Source organism: Phyllostomus discolor, chromosome 7 (assembly GCF_004126475.2).
Source record: "Phyllostomus discolor isolate MPI-MPIP mPhyDis1 chromosome 7, mPhyDis1.pri.v3, whole genome shotgun sequence".
Taxonomy (NCBI): domain Eukaryota; kingdom Metazoa; phylum Chordata; class Mammalia; order Chiroptera; family Phyllostomidae; genus Phyllostomus; species Phyllostomus discolor.
The window spans coordinates 51,850,711-51,871,889 of NC_040909.2; the positions used below are offsets into that span (position 1 = coordinate 51,850,711).

Sequence of the window (21,179 nt, forward strand, 5' to 3'; positions counted from 1 at the left end):
AGGGAGGAGAAACTTTCATCCCTTGACATGTGCCAGGCCCCGGGCACTCTATTTTCTTGTATTTTAGGACCTGCCAGACATAGAGGAGATGCTCGATGAACACTCCTCCCCTTCCTGCTCCTTCTGAACTTCCCGGGGAAAAGGGCAGGCATATGGACCCCGTGTCCCATTCGGCCACTGTCTGTTTTCAAAGCTGTGAGTGGGATGGGGTGGGGAGTCTTGTCCCTCGGGCCAGTCTGCCAGACTGCCTGCTGGCTGGAAGAGGAAGGAGGAAGGCTGTTTGGCCTGAGCATACTTGCAGGATGTTTCTGGGGACAGATGGGAACGCTTACGTGTGGGTGCTTTGCAAAACATCCTCCTGCAGCCTCCACCAGCAGGGCTGCCAGGATAATGTGTGGGTGCTGGGCAGGCAGACGTGGGCTCACCTCCCTCTTCTGCCACCTGCTGACTGCATGCAGGGGCTTTGCCTCTAAACTTTGGGTTCTTCACCCGGAACATGCAGGCAGTGACAGTCCTGGGGGAGTAAATGAGAGAATCCATGTATCTCACCCGGGCCCTGGTAAGACACTGAACATTCTACCAATGCAGACATCCTCCCTGTGTCAGAGATCTGGAAAGGGTGGTCCGGCACTTTCCCAGGCTTGTGACACATACTGACTGACATGGCTGGGGCTTGAATCCAGGCCTGTGCACAGAGTTAACCCTCTTCATAGGGCAAGCCTGACAGTGACCTTGCAGGGGGAACATGCATTTTAGGTCCAGTACCCGAGAGGGTAAGCTTGGGTGCCCGGTCCCATGAGGGGCCCTTCCTCAGACAGGGTAGTCCTGGCTGGCAGCTGGTGGCCAGGAGAGTTGCCAGGGCCCCTGACAGGGCCAGTTTCGGAAAACGAGCCCAGCCCTGTGTCCTCTCTGAGTGAGTGCCAGCGATCCCCAACTCAAAAAATTGCAACAGACTGAAATGAAGGCAGTTAACCACCAGGAGGATGAGGGCTCTGTTCTTGTGAAGCCCAGCAGAAGGGGCATCGTCAGGAAAGGCCCTGGTGGCAGCAAGGTGGCGGTGGGGTTGGTGAGTCTCTGGGGGCACTGAAACATCAAATCATTTAGGCCACTGCTCAGCCATAGGTCCAGTCCTGCAAGGGGACAGAAATGCCACCATGATGGTGGGTTCTAACCCAGTGGCTGGATTCAGAGACTGGTAGCTTGGGGGTGGGGTGACAGCAGAGCTGCGACCATGGCAGTGTGCAGACTGTCCTCACCCCAGGACTCACATAGGTCTGTGTTGGCCTGAGTCTATTTTTTATAGGTGGAGGTCAAGTTCCACAAGTTCAGATGGACGAATGACAAATGGAAGGTGAAATAGGTTCCCTAATCTCATGGCAAAAGGTCAGGAAGGCATGGGGCCCTCCTATGAGCCTTTTATAAGAGCAAGTCCCGGCAGACTCTGCAGACAGATGGCTCTGTGAATGCCAGCTCTCCCCAGGTGTTGTTTTGTGACTTATCAAGTCCCTTAATTTAAATTTACCTGAGCTTGTTTTCTTCATCTGCAAAGTGGGGAAGATGATATTGACTTGTCATGGGTGGTGACATCGCTGACCTTCCATAAATGCAGTGATCTTTCCTGATACCCACTGACAACATTTTTGAACACCTGCTGTATGCAGGGTCCTGGGCTGGGACTGGTAAGGGTGAGCAGAGTCAGACAGGGACCCTGCCCTCATGGCCCAGGAACTGTACAGTTAGCAAGTGCGGCAAGGCTGCCCTACAATAGGTCCTGGGACCTGAGGGCTCCCCGGGAGCTCACACTACAGAGCAGGGGGGAGGTGCCTTCCCCTCCTAAGGTCTCCCTCTTTCTCCTAGGCTTTGCATTCAGTGCTGGGGTGCCACTGAGGAGGGTGCTCTCCAAACCCACACCAGGACTTGTGGTGTCGTGGGTGTGAGAGACTGTGGCCTCCATGAGAACAAGGCTTGCTACTTGTAGTCTCCATTTCCGCAGATTTGACGTCGGAGCTGCAGTAGCTCCTTCCTTCTCCAAGGTCTCTGGGACCGGGTGATGGCCACCAGCTCCAGTGTGGGTCCTGCAGGCACAAATCCCATTGGGGCCCAGGTGTACTGACAGAAGCCCAAGCAGCCAAAGGAAAGCTTCTGGACCAAACTGACATCTCTGGGCCAGGGTCAAAACTGTGGAGGGTGGAGTTAGGTGGCTGATGGGGACGGGAGGGGCTGGACCTGGGAGGAAGCTGGAGAAGGGGAAGAAAGGGTTTCTTGTTCACTCAACAAACATTTATTGAGCACCTACTCTGCCCTATGCCCTGTTGGGCTACTGCCTTTCTCAAGGCTAGGAGTGGGATGGCCAGATGATTCTGGTCCCAGAAGCCCACTTTGCCAGATTTGTGTAAGCCAAGCCAACTGCAGGGAGGGAAGGAGGAAGGAGGAAAACCACTGGGAATCAGGAGTGAACAAGACAGATAAAAGTCTCTGCCCTCATGGCGCTGACATTATTGTTAGCAGAGGCACATGATCGGCAAGTAAAATATATGTTAGGTGGTGATAACTGGTAAGGAGGGAGAATAAGGCAGGGAAGGAGGGCCCAGAAGTATGCAGATGTTGAGATTTTAGGTGAGGTGACAAGGGGGGCCTCGTTTACCCAGAGCAAGAAAAAGACCTGGAGAAAGCAAGGCAACAGGCTGTGTGGTGTCTGAGGAAAGAACACTCCTGGCTGTGGAGTAGCAGGTGCAAAGGCAATGAGGTGGAGCATGCTTGGTGGGTGTGAGGAGCTTGGCTGGCTGAGGCTGTGTGAGCTGGGGTGAGGGGGAGGCCAGTGGGAAGTAGGTCAGAGGTGAAGAGGGAGCTAGACTATAGGACCTTTTAGGTTGCAGGGAGGATTCTACTGGGAGCCTGTGGAGGGCTCTATGCAGAGGAATGGTGAGATCTGTCTTAGATTTAACAGGATCATTTGACTGCTCTGTTGAGAACAGGGTGTATGGGGCGGTGGCAGAAGCAAGGGGATCAGTTCAGAGGAGGCCACTCCAATATTCCAGATGTATTGTTTTCCACTGTGCCCCCAGGACACAGCATGCTTCCTAGTACAGAGCAGGCACTCAATCAATATTTATTGAATGATGTGGGGATTAGTGATGTCCAAATACTAGTTTTCAGATGGGTACTGTGTAGACTATATGGAGAAAGTATGGAAATACTGCAGATCCCAGGTACTGCTGCTGGGGATCTTGATCCAATAGTTTTCTGATGGGAGAGAGGAATCTGGGTTTTCAGTACAGTCTGCAGATAATTCTGGGCAGGGCTGGCTTTCTGTGTCAGAAATGTTTTTGTCTGCAAGTAAGAGAGACTGACCAACAATGGCTTAAACAAAGAAAGCTTTATTTTTATTTACAATAATCCTGGATGAGGATGGCTGCTGGTTTGACCTTATCATCATTTGGCTCGGTCAAATGATGATAGGGTCAAGGTCTTTGACATCCTCTTGGGCTTTTCCTCATTGTATCAAGGGGGCTGCTGTGGCCCCAGGCATCACATCCTCAATCAAGGCAGGAAGAAGGGAGGGGCAGGGGAGTGTTACCTATTTTCTGTCTCTTTCATCAGAAGAGCATAAGCATTCACAGAAGTCTCTGTAGACTTCCTGTTAAATTTCACTGCCCATACCTGGTCACATGCTTACTCCAAGCTTCAAAGGAGGCTGGAACAGTGAGAATCTGGATTTACAACCTCTACAGTGGGAGGTTGCTGGAGAGGAGTTGGGTCTGACCACTGGGGAGTAAATGGGAGTGTCTGCCATGGTTCCATGGGACAGATGGTACTTGAGGTCCCTTCTATTCTAGGGCTTTGTCTCCTCAACTTGCCACCTCCATGAAGCACCCCTGATGGCCCCTGAGTAAAATGCTAAGGGGCCTACTCCAGGTTAAAGACTCTATCATCCTTCTCTTCATGTGTCTGAACAACACATCAACCTCTGAGGTGGCTTCTCTGGGGCAGTGGTGGTCTTTATGAAGGATAATACATCCTGAGCATCAACTCATTTCGCAGACTTTTAAAACAGTGGTACCACACTCTAATCTCTGAGAGCCTTTTGGAGCTCAACTTACACACACACACACACACACACACACACACACACACACACAGGCAGCATGTCTCTATTCACATCCCCATGTGGGCACCGCACATGGGAAAAGGACATCCTGATCACGTAGTCAGGAGGGAGACCAGGATGGCCCCTTTCCTGGGGTGGTCCTGCTGCTGGTAAGAATCAGACAGCATCCCAGTGGCAGCTCTTCCTGGCAGTTCTGGGTGTGAAAAGAAATGCTTTTCTAGCCCTGCTTGCTCGCCTTCCACGGTGGGTTTACAAAACCAGAGGCAGGGTTTATTCTTCAGGAGAGAAAGAAACAGACCTGATTTATTCTTTAAACCTTTAAAAATGGGAGCAAAAGGTGAAAACATTTGGTGTCCCATGGGAGGGATCTTTGGAAGTCACTGGAGCTGGCCCAGGTGATGAAAACCAAGTGGTGGTGGTCTTGGGTTCAGAGACTGCACATGGGGACTCCACGGGGCCAGGCTGTGAGGGTGGCAGTGGGCTCGTCAACCCGCTGGTTCTATCTCTAGAAACCTGTAGGACCCCTGTATATCTGCTCTCCATAGGTTTTAGGAAAAGGTAACGAAATTTTTTTTGGCTATAATTGTACCTTAACAGTATGGTAGGAAATGCAGATTGGCAATTTTATACATCTCTGGTGAAAACCACAATCACATACCTGACACAATTCGCTAGGCTTTAAAAGTCTTCTCAGGCCTGGGGTCCCTGGGGTGGGCTGGATAGTAAAGAGCCTCGAGGGCTGCAGAGGTGGGTGGGAACCCCCAGGGCACAGGTCCATGGGAGCTGGGGGGTAGAGATGGCTTCAGGGGTGATCTTTCCAATATTTAGCACCCCTGGGTGCTCCAGCTTTGCTGCTTAGTGTGGTCCTAGAAGCCTGTTAGAAATGCAGAATCTCAGCCTCCACCCCAGATCTACTGAATCAGAAGCCGCATTTTAACAAGATCCCCAGTGATTTGTAGGCACAATGAAGTTTGGAAAGCGCTTTTCTAGAAGTCTGGGAACAGGAAGGCTGCAGCCCTGGCTAGGTGTGGTTACAAGGCCCGGACAGGGTGGGCTGTGGAGAGGAGAGGGTGTGGGGGAAAGGCTGGCAAATTCTAAGAAGCTGTCTTTGTTAGTACCTTTCCCACTTGCCAGGATGTGAGCCAGAGGCCACCTGCGGGCTGCACTGCTCTGCCCTTCCTCACCAAGAACTGAGAACTGTTTTCCCCTTGGTTGGCTTTCAAGGCAGGTGTCCCAAATGCTCCATTACTTGCTTCACACCTGGCTGCAGGTAAAACCATGAGCAGGGAAGCTCTCTGAAACCTGTGAGTCAGGCTGCCCAGAGAAGCAGGGCCCCACGGGGGCCTGCACAGCATGGAGGGCTTGTCAGGCCAGGGGGCCCCTGTCCTCCCTTCCCCACTCCGCCAGGAGAATCTCAGCAGGACTCAGAAGCCTCTTCAGGAAGAGGTGCTTTGTCAAAGTTTTCCCAGCAGTGGCTTTCTCTTGGAGCAGGAGGGGTGGGCGCTCAGAAGGAAAATCCTGGAGGCTTTTGGGGGTTCGGGGAAGGGGATAGGCATGCCCTCTGGGACAATGCATTTTTACAGGAGCAAGCGTGAACATCAAAGATGTCCCAAGGCCTGGGGTTCCAGGGCTGCCAGATGCAGAGGGGCTGGGGGAGGGCGGGGGCCAGGGGTGGGCTGTGGGGTTCTGAGGTGCCACCAGCCAGCTCTACAGCACTCTCTCTTCACTCGTCAGCGTGGCAATTCTCCGCAGGTTTTCCCTGACTTTAATGAATTCGGGGGCATGGTCCTCTTCCTTTTCTGGTGGTTTTTCCAGCTGAAGGAGAGAGGAAAGGTGCCAAGTGGGTGGGACTAGGGGAATTCTGAGTTTCAAAAGCCACTGGGTTTGGACCAAGGGTCCTCTCTGGAGAAACAGAATCAGGGATCAGTTCTGCCACCAGCCTGGTAGCTTGGGCGACAGAGCTGAGACTAAGTTCTGCCTGTGAGGCCTAGTTCAGATTGCTTCCTTCTTCTGGGCCTCAGCTTCCTCATCTCTAAAATGGGAATGCCACCTCTTTCACAGGGCAGCTGTAGGAATGAAATTAGAAACCACATATAATAGACTGGGCCGATGAGGAAACTGCGCTTTGGAGAAGGGAAGCCACCGGCCCAAAGTCACACAGCTAAGTGAGTGGCAGAACGAGGACTCAGGCCAGTGGTAGACTCATGGTCCAGTCCTCATTTTGCTCATCTAGCCACTGTGGCCACATGCAGAGCTCTTCCTTGGGCCAGCTGACATTCTTGGAGGCACACACGGGCTAGGTGCCCCTCACTCACCTGGTTCAGCCTCTGCTGCCGTCTCAGCAGCTCCTGCTCAAAAGGGCACTGCAGCCGCTTGGCCTCCAGCTCCTCCTTCTTCTTCTTGATGAGCTGGTTCCGCCTGCGGTGTTCTAGGACGCGCTGCAGCTCCGGCTTGCTGTCCACGCCCAGGCCCCTGGGGTGGGGGGGACTCGTCAGGAGACCCCAGCTCCCCCATCCCAGTCTCAGGGCTGCACCCTATGGTGACACCAACCTACACCATTATCTCTTATTTCGTGTAATCCTCCTGGCTGCCCTGGTGGCGGGACCCTTACTGCCCCATACACAGAGAAGGCAAGGGGGGCTCCTAGGGCTTCAGACACTGGTCCGAGGCACAGCTCCAAAGGGGCTGCATGAGGATTTGCCTCCAGGCCTGTCTGACCGCAGAGACCAGCTTTATGTTATTTCAGGTTATTTTCTCAGGGTGTTTCTAGAGGTGGAACTGTCGGGTCAGACTCTCTAAAAGATTTTGGGCACCTTTCCACCTGCCCCTTAGAAAAGGTTCCCAGTTTATACTTCTGTGAACAGTGTACAAGGGTATCTATTTCTCCCCACTGTCACCATCCAGTCTTTTGAATTTGAGAATCTGGTAGGTAAGAAACAATATCAGGTTTTCATTTGTTTCTTTGATTATTAGTCACATCAAATAGTCTTTGAGATGTTTACCAGCTATTTGCATTTCCTCTTTTGTGAACTATACCCATCTTCTGTTCATTTTTCCTTAGGGATTTATAAGCTAGGTACATATTAATTTTTGTCTGTTATTATATTGCAAATTATTTCCCCTGATGTGTCTTTAGGCTTTAAAAAAATTGTGGTGATGACTCTAAAAGGCAGCCACAGAAATACTCATGACGTACTAAGAGGAAAACAAACATCAAGGATACAAAATGTTATCTGCTGGAAGGTCCTTGGCACACAGCTGAAAACAAGAATGGCAATCACAGCCGGCCCGCGCCAATACTGGAAGCGGCCAGGAGAGGGAGCTGTGTGGGCGCCACCACCTCCCTTCAGGAATTGTGAGCTGGGACTATTTTCCAGGCCTTGGAGTGGGAGCTGGCAGAGGCTCAGCTTCCCTCTCCACTAGTCCACATTCTCTTAATTGCTGAGCTCTAGCTCTGCCATCTTGGGCCTCTCTCTTTCACTGCCCTGCGCCCCCCGTCCCCGCCCTGGGGTCTCTCTGCTCCACTCATGCTCCCTCCAGGATTGTGACACTTCTGCTTGAGACCCTTCCCAGGACCACACGGTTCCTCTGTCCTACCTCACAATCTATTTTCCAGCCACATTGAGAAACTGGTGTTTCCTGTCCATTTGCACATGCTCATCTGTCTGCTGGGAATATACCCCATCAAAGCACCCACCAAACCACCTGGTTATGCATCTGCCCCCCTCTGTTAGGGCAGGAACATTCCTTCTGCATCCCCAGGGTCTAGCACAGTGCTAGGTGCTCAGTAAATGTATGTGGCGGCCAGGGCCACAGTGGGTAGCTTTTGAACCTTCACATTTTCTGTTGGTGAACATGTGGGGTACCCCCAGCCCTCCTCAAGCTCCCAGGAGCCCCAGGATTGCAACCAGGCCTGCCTTCTGTGAGGGGCACCTCCTCAAACTGCAGCAGGCCCAAGGAGGGGTTTGCCAGGAGGTGGCAGCCTAGCTCCACTCCCACCTTCTGTGGTTCATGAGCAGCTCTCGGTGCAGCTCCTGGTGGCTCCGGGAGGCCTTCACGGGGTTCAGCAGCTTCTTGGGCTTGATGAGCTCCGGGTTCCACTCTCTGTACTCAGGCCGGGCCATCAGGCCGCCAATGTCTGCCCGCTCCCTCTGGATCTCTGAGTACATGGAGGCTGTAGAGATAAGCAGAGGGGTTGGCCAGAGCTGGCCACAGTCTCACCAGTCCCTGCGGGCATAGCAGAAGGGCAAGGGTCTTGGCGTTAGATGAAACTTGGCCACCTGCCACCCACTGCTGTGTGGCCCTGGGCAGGCTAGCCGACTCTCTGAGCCTTAATTTCCTCAACTGTGGAATGAGGATGACTGAACCTGTGCACAGGGTCATGTGAGGGCTGGAGATGAGTTTGTAAAGTGGGGATTAGAGCTGAAGCACTGCTGGGTCACAAACAACTGGTGACTCGTGCAAATGCTTTTGGCCTGACTTTGAAAAAAACAGCTGCCCTGCCTTGAAAGGGATTGCACTTGAGCTTCTGTTTTCCAATGAGCTCAGAAAAGGAATAAATATTTAAAAGGAGCAATAAGTACTCATTAAAGATAATTTGGATAAATGCTTTAATTAAAAGAAAATATCACTCCTTATTGCTCAACTTTCCTATCCAGAATCCCATATTCCTCCATGGAAATGTCCAGCTTTTCTCTTTCTCCAGATCAAAGAGGAGTGCACGAAGTCCCGAAACCGCCGTGCCTCTGCTGACAGAGGGACGGCTGCCATCTCTGGTGCAGATGTCTGGCTTCTCCATGGCCTCGTTTCTACTGCAGCAGCTTGACATTTGTCAACTAATTGAAATTCAGGCAGAAGGGTTCCCTCCTCCACAAGCTGGCTACATATCCTTTAAGTACTCAAAACTTTAAGTGCATAGAAAGAAAGAGAGAGAGATTTCTTCTAAAAAAGTGTCAGGGAGGTGACGCAGCCTGGCCATTAGCTGCTTACAGTAAATAGAGTGAAAATTTAGGGATTGGCTCTGCCCCCTTCACAAGTCCTGCTTTTCTGAGGTTGAGCCTCTGCTGTATGCTAGGTGGCAGAGTCTGGTCTGCTCTGTGGTAGACACTCAGTTCATATTTGTCGGTAATTGATAGTAGAAGCTTTGACGTTGTACAGATGAAGAAACCAAGGCTCACAGAGGGTGGTCTTAGGGAGGTATTTGGTTTCCATGAGGCAACCGAGGGGGTGTGTCCCCACTTCACCCACCAGGGTCAGTGCCCCCTTTTGAGGACCACTATGTTGGTTTTGAACAGACTCTCACTTCTCTGCACACCTTGAACTGGGAGGAGAATGAAAACCATTCCCTGCCTGGCTGGGGTTTTATGGGTAAGCCAGAGTCTTCCACGTAAACCAGGCAGGGATGGTGGTCTGTGCAAAAATTTGGAAGTGGGCAACAGCGCAGTGGGGTTGGAGGGTTGTGGAGGGTTGGATGGCTTGTAAATTGCAAGGTGACATTCCGGGGCATGTAGGATCAAAGGGAAGACTGTGCTTGGAAAATGGTGGCACTCCAGACACACACTGGGCATTTCTACTATTACCCATGGCAGGCGCTTTTAGGAGGGTTACAGAGAGACCACGGGTGTAAAAGTGCTGTGTAAATTGGAAGAAGTGTTAATTATTATAAAATATTTTGAATGTAGATTAAGTGTCAGAGCAAAGAGACATAACTTAATTTTTTTTTGAATTCTCATTCTCAGAACTGTTTCTAAAATGTGAATTCTAATGAATTTCCTTTCTTCTCTTTTTCATACAGCTGTTTGTTTTCAGGTTATATCTTTCCTAATTTTTTGGTCCTTAAAAATGATCATGGTAGTATTTAGTAGTTAAAAGTGGGCATTTGACAAAATAAACAGTTGGTGATAGCAATATCCTCCCTGTTTAGAAATGTGAATATTTTCTTAGTCTTTGGGGTTAAGTTGTCTGGGAGTCAATGCATCAGAACACCCCACTTCAGATTTTAGTTTGGGGAATTACCCACTCCCCCATGATGCCTATTCCCATTGCCACGTCCCAGCCATATTCCATCCGGGCTGTTACCATACCACACTTCATGGCTGCAGCTTCTTGGCTGTCTGTCCCTTAGTCCCTTTGTGCCTCAAACCTTCCAGTGCTTCATAATTTTCATCAGTCACACCATCTTTAAAATCACTAACTGTATGTAGCTAAAGTGACAAGGCAGGAAAGAGAAATAAGTTGTATAACTTTAGGAAAGGAGAGGGCAGAATTAATACTTAAGTGAGATATTACTATCTACCCAGAATTCCCAAATGTATTAACAGAAAAGCATGTGGGACTAATGAGTTTGATAATATGGCCAGATACAAAGCAAGCACACAAAACTAAGAGCTCCCACATAGCAGTAATGACCACTGAGAAAGTATAGGATAATAAACCCTCATTCTACAATATGTTTGGTTTCCTGTAACGTCCCAGGATTTGCGGTAGACAGCGGACACACAGAGGTGAAGGAAGCAAGAAAGGTTCCTGCTCTCACAGGGCTGACAGTCTCCTAGGGAGGCAGACAGTACCATGTACACAGAACAACAAAAATAAACGATTACAACTTGCATCGGAGCCCACTGATGCAGGCAGGAGGGCTGGGATAGTGACCCATTGGCAGGACACACCTTCAGTCAGGTGCAGGGGGAGGGCCTCTCTGAGGAGGCGACATTGAAGGTCTGACGGTTGGAAGGCGGTGGGAGGCTGTGTGGGGCAGAGGAAACAGCATGTGTGACTCATGTACCTTGAACAAGCTTGGTTTGTTCAGGGAACAAAAAGCCACAGTGTGCCTGGAGTGGCGTGAGCGAGAGACCAGGAGAGTGGCCTGAGGGTGGACGGGTGGGTTCAAGTCCGGGAAAGATCGCATTTCATTCGGTTTTAAAAAGGCCATTCTCGCTGTTGTGTGGGAAAACAAAAAAACTGTCAGCAGGTCTGGAGAATTTTTAAAAATCCGACTTTGGTTTTTTTCAGGGCTCTTGGGCAGCCTCTGTCTGTCCCATTAAATGCCAGAGGAAAAACATCTAATTGGCCAGGCCGGGAATCTTCACCCCCATAGGTCACCAGCTATCCAATGGGTTTGCTGCCCCGGGGCCAGGCCCTCACCCCCCACAGGTGAGGCCATCAGCCAGCCTCTACCAAGAAGAGGGTCTCTCGTTTTCATTTTGCACTGGGCCCTGCAATTATGTAGCCAGTCCTGCAACTCAGGTCCAATCAGTGGGCAGCTGTGGCTCAAAGATCTGCTCCAGGCCTTTTTGAATAAAATGATATCAGTAGTGAGCTGTAGGGGATGGTGTTTTTCGGAGGCCAGGGTTGTGTGGTAGCTGGAACAGGGATGCTGAAGAACGTGTCTGGTTCTTCAGCCCAGAGCTGCAGGCTGGGAAAACCCTGCCTTGAGGGTTCTGAACTCCAGCAGACAGCACGTGTGAGATCCGTGGACCTAGGGGCAGGGCAGGGCCAGGGCTTAGAAAACTACTGGCCCAGGCTTCCTGTCTTTTGTTAATCAAAAGAGACCTCTGTGGAGAAGAGCGTCAGCAGGGTGCTGGAACAAAAGAGATTGCTCTGTGAAGTGCATGTGGAAGCCAAGAAAACCTGGCCTCTCCGGGGTCAGCTGGGCCTTCCATGCAGAGAGGGTGAGGGGCATCCCAGGGCTGTTCTGGCCAGGTCTCTTAGGCTGCTGGGGTGTCCTGAGAGATCGAGACTCTGAGGGAATGACCATGATGGCCAAAGAGGTGAGGTGAGGTGAGGCGAGCATTAGGTCATCTCCAAAAAGAAAAAAGATGGATGTCCAAAGAAGAGCTGGCAGGGGAGAAGAGGAGGCAGCTGAGGAGAAAGTGACTAGTGAATATCCTTCCCTGGTTGTCAAAGAAATGCAAAATGAAGCTCAGTTGTATGGAAGTTGGAGCCATTAGAACCTGGACTAAATCTGGCTCTGCCCCTCCCTAGCTTTGTGCAAGTTCACCTACCCTCTGCAGCAGGAAGCTCCAAACTGCGGCCTTTGGACCAAATCCCTCCTTTGGAACACACAGCCATGCCCCCTCACTACTTATTGCCTATGGCTGCTTTCCACTAGAACAGCAGAGCTGAGCAGGTATGCAAGCTGCTTGTGATCAGCACCCTTCATGAGGTTGCTGCAGAATGAATGAGGTGATACTTGCAAGGTGCTTGGCAAGTGCCTAGCACAAAGTCAAGGACTCTAAGTGCTGGCTACCAGGGCAGCTGCGTACAGCCAGGCAGGTCGTGCACTGCACATCCCAGGGCTTCACTCCTGTAGCTGAAACTGTGGTGGTGGGGTGGGGGGGGGGGGGGCGCTTGGATTGCACAGTGTGGCAACTCCATGAGCTGTTAACAATGAACATTATTAATCAATCCCATTTGTAGTCTTGGATTGCATTTTTCTCATCTTTCTTAAAAACAGTACTAGTTAGCCCTGGCCTGTGTGGCTCAGTTGGTTGGAACATCGTCCTGCAAACTGAAAGGTTTGATTCCCCGTCAGGGCACACACCTAGGTTGCAGATTCGGTCCTGGTTGGGGTGCATTCAAGAGCAATTGATAAATGTTTCTCTCCTCTCTCTCCTTCCATTCCTCTCTCTCTCTAAAATCAGTAAGAATGCCTTCAGGTGAGTATTTGGAAAGAATCTGCACTGGTTGTACCAGGGATTTGAACTCTGGTTGAAGACTGGCATCACCAGAGGAAGTTTGAAAAATACCGGTGCCTGAGCCCCACCCTGGGGATTCTGATTAAAGTGGCTTGGGATGCCCTGCCTGGCCTTTGGGATTTTAAAACACTCCCCAAGTGATTCCAGTAGCCAAATTTGTAAAGCATGGAGTTTAAAAAGAAAACAAAAACAAGCTTCTTTGCTTTGGCCTGAGTGATTTCAGCTGACTTGTTGGCCTGGTTATCAGGGGTGAGTCTGATTAAAGTCAGAGCTCTTAGCAGCTCATTGACCTTGGATGGGATACACCTCCTCTGTAAAATCAGGATGCTGTGAAGACGGGATGAGCTAAGGTTCAGGGCAGGGGTAGAGGCAGCCAATAGGTGATAGCTAAAGTGAGTGTTTTGCACTACAAAATGGGCAAAGTGTTCACCCTTAACATGTAGACTGTGGGACTGGCCTCATATTTTGTGTGTGTTGGGGGGTGGGGTGGGGAGATTGGGATCTTCTCACTTGGTTATTCCTTGGTTCTGCTGATGACACAAAAGGTCCCACAGCTCCTCCTCAAAAGCTGTGCAGGATGCCAGCCACACTCCGGACAAGGCTCTGCTGGGATAGCTAACTGCTCCCAGGGTGAGCTCACCAGGTGCCAGGGCAGGCGAGGCTGATGCCAGGGCGGTGGCAGTTTCCCTGCCCCCCCCCACCCCCCCACCAGGAGAGCAATGAGAAGGGATGGAAGGAAAGTAGCACTGATGGAGACCCAGGTCACAGTTCATCCTGAAAACAGCTGCGGGACCCTAAAGCTGTCTAAGGCTTTAAGGTTCCTTCATCTGCCCTCCCTCTTCGGGTGATTCTGGCTCTTTGATGACATTGATGATAACAAATGGCCCATGAACCAGTAAGGCAACATGGTTAAGGCAGATGTTTTGGAGGAGACAGACTGGGTTTGAATCACAGCTACACCCCTTCCTAACTGTGTTACTTTAGGCAAATAGCTTCCCCTCCCTGAGTCCCTGTGCAGTGGGAATGACAGTGACACCTACTCACAGGGCTGTTTGGAGAGCAAAACAGTACAGTGTGCACGATGTGGTCACCTTGGCCTGGCCGAGTGGAGCGGCGCTCACTGAAGGCGCACTCCCGTCCTGAGGGGCCTGTGGCGAGCACTCGCATTTGACGGTGCACTCACTCCCATCTGGGCCTCACGCTTACCCTGGGAGGCAGCCAGCAGTAACATTTTATCATTCCCATTCTGTAGATGAGAAAATTGAGGCTCAGGAAGCTCAAGCTACTTGTCCCAGGATATACAGAACAGTGGCAAAAGCTGGGACCTTCAGGCTCTAAACTCAGTGCTCTTTCTATCACTCCAGTTCCCTCCTGGTGCAAAGTGATTTTCAGTCAACAGAGCAGGTTTATGACTCTTTTCTCTCTCTGGATACTCAAGAAACCCTAATGAAGAGGGGGTGTGAGCCCATTTTATAGATAGGGAAATGGAGGCCCAGTCACTGGAGGACACCCAGCTCACATGAAATACCAGCTCTCACTGGGGAGCCCAGAACCAGAAGCTTGGGCCTGAGCCAGATTCCACAGTCCTGTCTGCCCACGACTGGTCTTTGCTTAGGAGGGGAGCAGCTGGTGGCCTTCCCTCCCTGGGGTGTTGGCCAGTGTTCGCTCCTCTGCCCTCCCTCCCCCTGCCCTTGTTCCTTCTTGCTGTTCAAGCTGCTGGGCCGAGAACACACCCGGACTTTCTTCACCATTTCATGAGGTGGAGGGGCAGAGGAGAGGAGAGGCTGTTAAAATAACTGATGGCAAAGAAGAAAGAGGCATTCAGTAAAAGTGACGAGTGGGGCCACCGGATTTCCCAACGCTTCTCGCTTTTTCCCTCCCCGTGGGGAAAGTGCCCGTTTGTGTTTCACTGGCCAGCAACCAAAGAACTGTGTATCTGGGAGCCACCTCCACATCTTCCAGTGGCCCGTGGCCTGGACGCAGCCTCCCCACTCCATGAGAAAATGACTCAAGACAAACTTCCTGAACATTTTGCTTGGGGCCACTGGGCTCTCCCACTCCCAGGGCTGGACATGGAAGGTCCTTAGCAAGGTTGGTGGACAGGGTTGTGCAGCTGATTAAGGAACAAGGGTCCACCCACCAGATGTTCCTGCTAGCCCACCGGTGGCACGATGCCCGCCACTCCACTTGGCAGATACGTCAGGGGAAAGATCCTGGCTGGTACTTACCATCAACAGAGCTATAAGCCACTTAGGATCCAAGTCACTCAGAGACACAGGTGATGGGCTGTCTCACAGCCGAGAAACTACCTGGGTTTGGTAGCATTTCCCAAAAGTGACACGCCCCATCCTAAAATCCCTGATTTCTGGACCAGTTCCAGACTTCTGGCCTTGTACCACAAAATGCAAAAGCCAAATTCACCAAAAGGCAGACGGTAGGCATACTGATGTTGCAATGGGCCACGTACTGTGCTAGGCGCCCCACAGCCACATTTCATGAAATTCTTACCACAGATCAAGGAGACGGGTACTATCATTATCCCTTTTTACAGATGAAGAAACCTAGGCTCTGAGGGGCCATGTAATTTCCCCAGATCACACAGCCCTCAAAAGAAGGTGCTAGAACCTGAGCTGGGCTCTATCGGGTGCCGGAACCTGTGTTCTCTCAGGCTTTTGTCCATCAGGGATGAAGAGAATCAAACTGCCATACTGTGTGTAATGAATGTGGGGGAGCCAGGTCACGCATCAGCTCAGATCATCTGAGCATTTAGAAGACAGAGATAAAAGAGAATGGAGGGCTGTATCAGAATGCTCCCTCTTATACAGTGCTACAGTGATGAGTGCTCCCTCCCTCCACTTTGTCCCCTATCATTTCTCCAGCCCAGAGAGCCAGGAGCTACCTCCCCACTCATTTCACAGATGGGAGACATAGCCTGGGTAACTAAGCTCAAATAGCTCCGCTCCCCTCACAGCCCACCCCAGTGCTCCAGCACTGCCCCCCGAACCTCGCACCTCCCCCTGGAGGAGCACCCAGCTTCACAGCAGGTGAAACAGAAGAGAAACAGTCTTACTTCTTGGTGTCAGCGGGAAGGGAACTCGGGATGGTGTTGCTGGGTTCCTCACTCCTCGGAGAAGTCCCAGGCTAGCACTGAGAGCCGCCTCCAGAAGGCGGTTCTTAAACCCCTGGGGAACGCAGGAGGCTGAAATGTGCCAGCCAGTGAGGCCTCTTTGCGTTCCTGTTTATTCTGGTATCAATAAAAAGGAACTGTTACTATAGTAACAAGTATTTCACTTGGTGCTCAGCCACTTCCACAATGCAGAACACGGTGTCCAAGCCACACGTTGGAGAGACACAAATAAACACCTATTCTGTTAGATTGTTGCAGAATGAGAAACATGCCAAGCTTTGTTCTGAGCAGGCAGCTCTCTAGAGGCATTTCCCTTGTTTCTAATGCGAGGGTTGGCAAGAGTGCAGCCCCGTACATCCCTGATACGAAGGAAGCCAGACTTCCTGCTGTGGGCCAGGAGCTTCTGGGGTGTAAAAGGGAGGGGGGAGCAACACTGGTCAGCTCTTGACCATGCACTGATGGGTCCAAAGCTGCATATACATTATTTATTGGATACCCTGAACTTCATCTGAACTTCAGAGGCACCAACATGCCCAGGGGAGCATGTGGGGAAAGGGAAGTTCCAGGCACCTGGGTCAGTCCTGGCTTGGGTACCAGTCCCTTTAGCAGCCAGTCAATGCCCCTGAGCCTTGGTTTCTGTGTTTGTCAAATGGGGAAAATAACAGGCTGGTTGGGAGAAAACATAGATGAGATGACATTAGTGAAAGCGATTAGTCAATGTTCAGCAAGTAGAGCTTTTCCTGCAGAGAGAACTGGACTGGATGTGACCCGAGGGCAAGACCCCAGCGTGTAGCAGTGGGGTATGCATGTCATAAGTCCTGGCTCAGTGAGGAAATGCATGGAAGCAAAAAGAAAGAATGTGTGTAGATGCCAGAGGCCAACCTCGGTGCTTATAGATAATGGAGGTGTTCTCCTAACTTCAGAATCAGTGTTCACTGGAAAATGTGGAAGTGTTTTCTAGCTTTTTATCATTACCCTTAGTCCCCCAGTGAGGAGGCTGGCATCTATCAGTTAAATTTGGCCTTCTTCCCCCATTTACTTTCTCATGAAGAATCTTTTTGTCCAGAAGGTGATGAAGCTCAGGACATATACCAACCATAAACAGGGGCATTAAAAATGCAGTTTTTGCCTCTGTTATTCATTTAATCAACATTTATTGAGCACCTACTATTTCTGGCACTGTTCCAAATGCTGGAGCTACAGTATGAATGGGACAGATGGTATCTCTGTGCTCAGATAACCTACACATGCAGGGGCCAGACAGATAATAAGTAGACAAGAAAATGCTGAGCTTTGATGAGTGCTAAGATGAAAGTAAGACTGGGTGAGGTGAAGGGAGGGTCTGGAGCCTGGAAAGGGTGGACACTGAGGAGGTGACATTTTGTGGAGGCCTGAATGGTGGGCAGTCACAGGTGAAGACTGTTCACATAGGAGAGCATTGTAGGAAGTAAGACGAGCTCGTGGAAAGCTCCCAGTGTGGGAAGGAGCTTGGTATAGTGGAGGAGGGCCAGCGGGGCTGGAGGGTGGGGCCTGAGGAGGAGGTGGGAGACAGGGCTGACGAGGGGCTGGGGACAGGCCCGGCAGGTCCTGGGAGTCTTGGCCAAGCTGGCCCTTCTGGTGACACTTAGAGATCACCAGTGCTCAGGTAGCAAGTAATTTTTTGCAAGCCATGAGTGTTCCTTTTTGTTTCTTATTCCTAAATTCTGCTTCTCTTCAGGTACTTTGAATGGTACCCTCCCCCAGCTTTCCATCCTCCTGTGGCTTAATTTCACTAAATTCCGACATGGAGGACAACAACTAAATTCTTGTCAAAGCACTTTTCTCGCCTCTGGTCCCACCCCCATGCTGCCCTGCTCTGCAAATGACTCTGCAGACATTTCTCGGGGCCCACAGTGGCTCTTCTGAATCATTCCCAGTGCCTGCTGGCCGCTGGAGGGGTACCAGGAATCCCGGGCGGGGGAACCGAGGACAGCTCTGCTCACCACCTAGAGAAGACAGAACCCCACAGTCCAGCCCCTGCAGAGGAGCAGACCCCGTCAGTCCCCATGTCCACACAGGGTCAGCACGACCTCCAAGCCTACTCTGTGTTTCCTTTATTGGAAGACTCTGATGGTCGTCCTGGAGCCTCGGAGGGCCAAGGAGAGTCGCGCAGGAACCCCTGAGGTTGGGAGCCATTTTCCCCAGGCGGTTGGGACTCGCTGTACTTCTTCTGCTAAAGCTCTTCTCACTGTTCAACTCGTGTACAAACCCATCTGGCTCACCTGCCAGGCTGCCAGCCTGAGGGCCGGCCCCCCCTTCTCCTTCCTCGTATTCCTGTCGCAGGACCAAGGTGCTTAGTGCCAATTGTTGACTTGCAGACACCAAAAGCATTGACATCCTTGAACTTGTTAAAGTGCCATCTTGCGTGTGTGTTCATGTGTGTGTGCACACATGTGTGTGACTGCATGTGAGGTCAATGGTCAACAGCCACACACCATCAGTGGGAGGTTTTGCTACACCCCATAATATGGTGCAGTCAGCCGCATGTCTATTGACCCAAAGAGATGTCCACTTCATGTTTAGTGAGAAATCAAACTGCAAGACCACAGGCGTAGTAACTTGCCGTTTTTTCCAAGATAAAATGGTACAGTTGATCCTTGAACAGTGAGGGGATCAGGGGCACCGATCCCCCGTGCACTGGAAAGTCCACTTCTAACTTTTGACTCCCCCAAAACTAAGAGCCTACTGTTGACCGGAGACCTTCCCGGTAACATAAACAGTCCATTAAAACATATTTTGTGTGTGATGTGTATTATATGTTGTATTCTTAAAAGAAAGCAAGCTAGAGAGAAGAGAGCGTTATTAATAAAATCACAAACAAGAGAAAAATACATTTACAGTATCTATCGAAGCAAATTCACCTATAGTGGACCTGTGCCGATCAAGCCCATGTTGTGCAAGGGTGAACTGTGTGCGCACGGCGAGCCTGCCTGCGGGCACACGCACTCGACTGCTACCTGAGGTCAGTTCCAGATCACTGTGCTGCAGCCGTCCTCACTGGGCCTGTGAGAATGAGCGTCCGGGTGGGGCTGCTGGGCCGTGCTGCTGGACTGCTGCGTCAGAACCTGTGAGGGAGGGGCCTGGGAATCTGGACATATGCCCCTGGGCATGTGTTTATATTCGGGACTTTGAGAACCACTATTCTATGGCACAAAGTTACAGGCCTTTCTCCTTTGCCACTATATTTTTTGTAATGGTTGTGGCTTAAAAAAGACATGTAAGCATAGATTTCTTTTGCTATCAGAAAAAAAAGCCATAAAGATTAAATGTATGAAAAAGAGCAGCCTTTTCCAACTAACTATGGTGATGAGGCACATCTGATGCAGTCATGCTCATTGGGAACGCTGGAAAGTAGGGGCCTCCCGGGAAAGTGAGCCTTCTAGCAGCTGACTTCGTGCAGTGCCGGAGTCAACCACAGCTGCTGCCTCCTGTCTCGGTCTGTGTGGCTTTCCCTGGAGGCCTCTCCTTCCTCCTGAAGGGACGGACTCTGGAGCACTAAGGGCCTGGGCATCAGAGTCAATCCTCGGGGGACTGAAGGGCATCCGGGTGCTGCGCACATCCCTCTCACACTCCCTTCCTGCCCCATGAGGTCTGTGTGCTGGAGAACAAGAGGAGCAAAAGGAAGAAGGAAGAAGCAGCGAGGACCTCGACAAGCCATCGTGAGAGGGAGCTGGGCAATCTTCCTGCATCTACATTGGGCTGTGGCTGCAGCTTGCATTAAAAAACTCCAAAAATGTCTTTCCTTTCATTTTTGCCCTTTTTCTCCAAGCCGACAGGCGCCTGGAGCAGCTTATCGGGGGCCCACAAACATCAGACAAGAAGTTTCCATGGCAACTCAAAACTTCCTTCCCAGCCCTGTATTCATTGTAATTCTCCAAGGCCACTTTCCAAAGCCTCAGTGAGGGTTTGGAGAGCCACCCACACAACAACCCTAGGATCCAACCGCCCCCCCATGTTGGGCTGAAAGGACATGGGGAGGGGGGACGGGGGGAGAAGCTGCGCTGGCAGAAAAACTTGTCATGGGATCCACAGAGAGATTGTAAAAGTAATGAGAGTTGCCTTTACAACAAGTTTGAACCAGGAAGAATTTCCCCGGTGGAGGGATTTCAAGTGTGAAAACAGGAAAGTGCAAGGGAGTGAGGAAGAACTGAGTCTTCTTTCAGAAAGCTGGCTGTCAACCCAGCCGTAATTAGGCACAGTTAATCTGGCCTCTGAGCTGCAGGGTGCCCCGCCCCAGCACAGTTTAACCCGCTTGTTGTCAGACAAGAGATGGACAGTGGGTCTAGGGGTGGAGAGAGGGATGTGTGTGAGGCTGAGGGTATGTGTGTATACAGGAGAACCTGGGCAGACCATAGCTTGTCAAGCCAAGCAAAGTTCCATGATTCCTGGCAATAAAAATGCAGCATGCCCAGCCCTGGCTGGTTGGCTCAGTTGGTCGGAGCTTCATCCAGCACATCAAAAGGTTGCAGGTTCAGGGTCAGGGCACACACCTAGGTTGCAGGTTAGATCCCTGTTTGTCTCACACACTGACGTTTCTCTCTCTCTCTCAAGTCAATGAAAATATCCTCAGGTAAGGATTAAAAACAAAAAATGCAACATGCCTAGTTAGATGAGAACTTCAGATAAGCAATGCATAGTTTCTTAGACTCTAAATTATTATTCATTGTGTATCTGAAATTAAACTCTAAGTGGGTACTCCGTATCTGGCAACCTTACTTGGCAGGCCGGGATGGAGGCTTTGGCTGCCCCTCTGGCTGCAGAGGGGAAGTACAGTCGATGATGCCCACAGGCACCTGGGGAGGGGTCTCTCTGTGCAGCAGAGACATGCTTCCCTCCCTGCCAGGAGCCTGGCCTGAGCTCCAGATAGGATGCTGGTAACGAACCGCAGGGGAACCTTCAGTAGAGCACTGCAGAGCTCACCAAGCACAGCCAAGCATGAGTGATTCCCCAAGGTGACCCTTCCAGCTCAGTGGCTCACAGTCTGGCCTCTGGTGTCAATGCAGACACTACTCCTGGCTCCATGGCCAGACAGCTAGGTGAACTTCAACTCCCCATGTCCTCACCTCTAAAGCGGGGCAGACACTCTTCTGAGGAATAAGGGAGATACAGCATGGCAAGCACTTTACACAGGGCCTGTCCCAGAGTCTGGGCTCCAAAGAGGTAGCTGTTATCTCAATAACCCATTTAAAATTTAAGCATTAAAGATTTT

The 21,179-nt window shown here is 51.0% G+C and overlaps 1 protein-coding gene across 4 annotated transcripts in view; it reads right to left on the minus strand.

The window, feature by feature from the left end:
- Nucleotides 1–3,359: 3,359 nt before the first annotated feature.
- Nucleotides 3,360–21,179, minus strand: part of FAM107A (family with sequence similarity 107 member A) — a 55,168-nt gene continuing 37,348 nt past the window's right edge. For 3 of the 4 annotated variants that reach the window (XM_028518848.2, XM_028518844.2, XM_028518845.2), the window contains 3 exons: nucleotides 8,108–8,282; nucleotides 6,424–6,580; nucleotides 3,360–5,923 (listed from right to left, as the gene is read on the minus strand). In XM_028518848.2, the coding sequence (XP_028374649.1) occupies nucleotides 5,816–5,923; nucleotides 6,424–6,580; nucleotides 8,108–8,277 (435 nt within the window). In that variant the 5' untranslated portion in view covers nucleotides 8,278–8,282 and the 3' untranslated portion in view covers nucleotides 3,360–5,815. Of the gene's footprint in view, nucleotides 5,924–6,423; nucleotides 6,581–8,107; nucleotides 8,283–15,874; nucleotides 16,188–21,179 lie in introns of those variants that run through there. The other variant, XM_028518846.2, reaches the window with a different exon arrangement.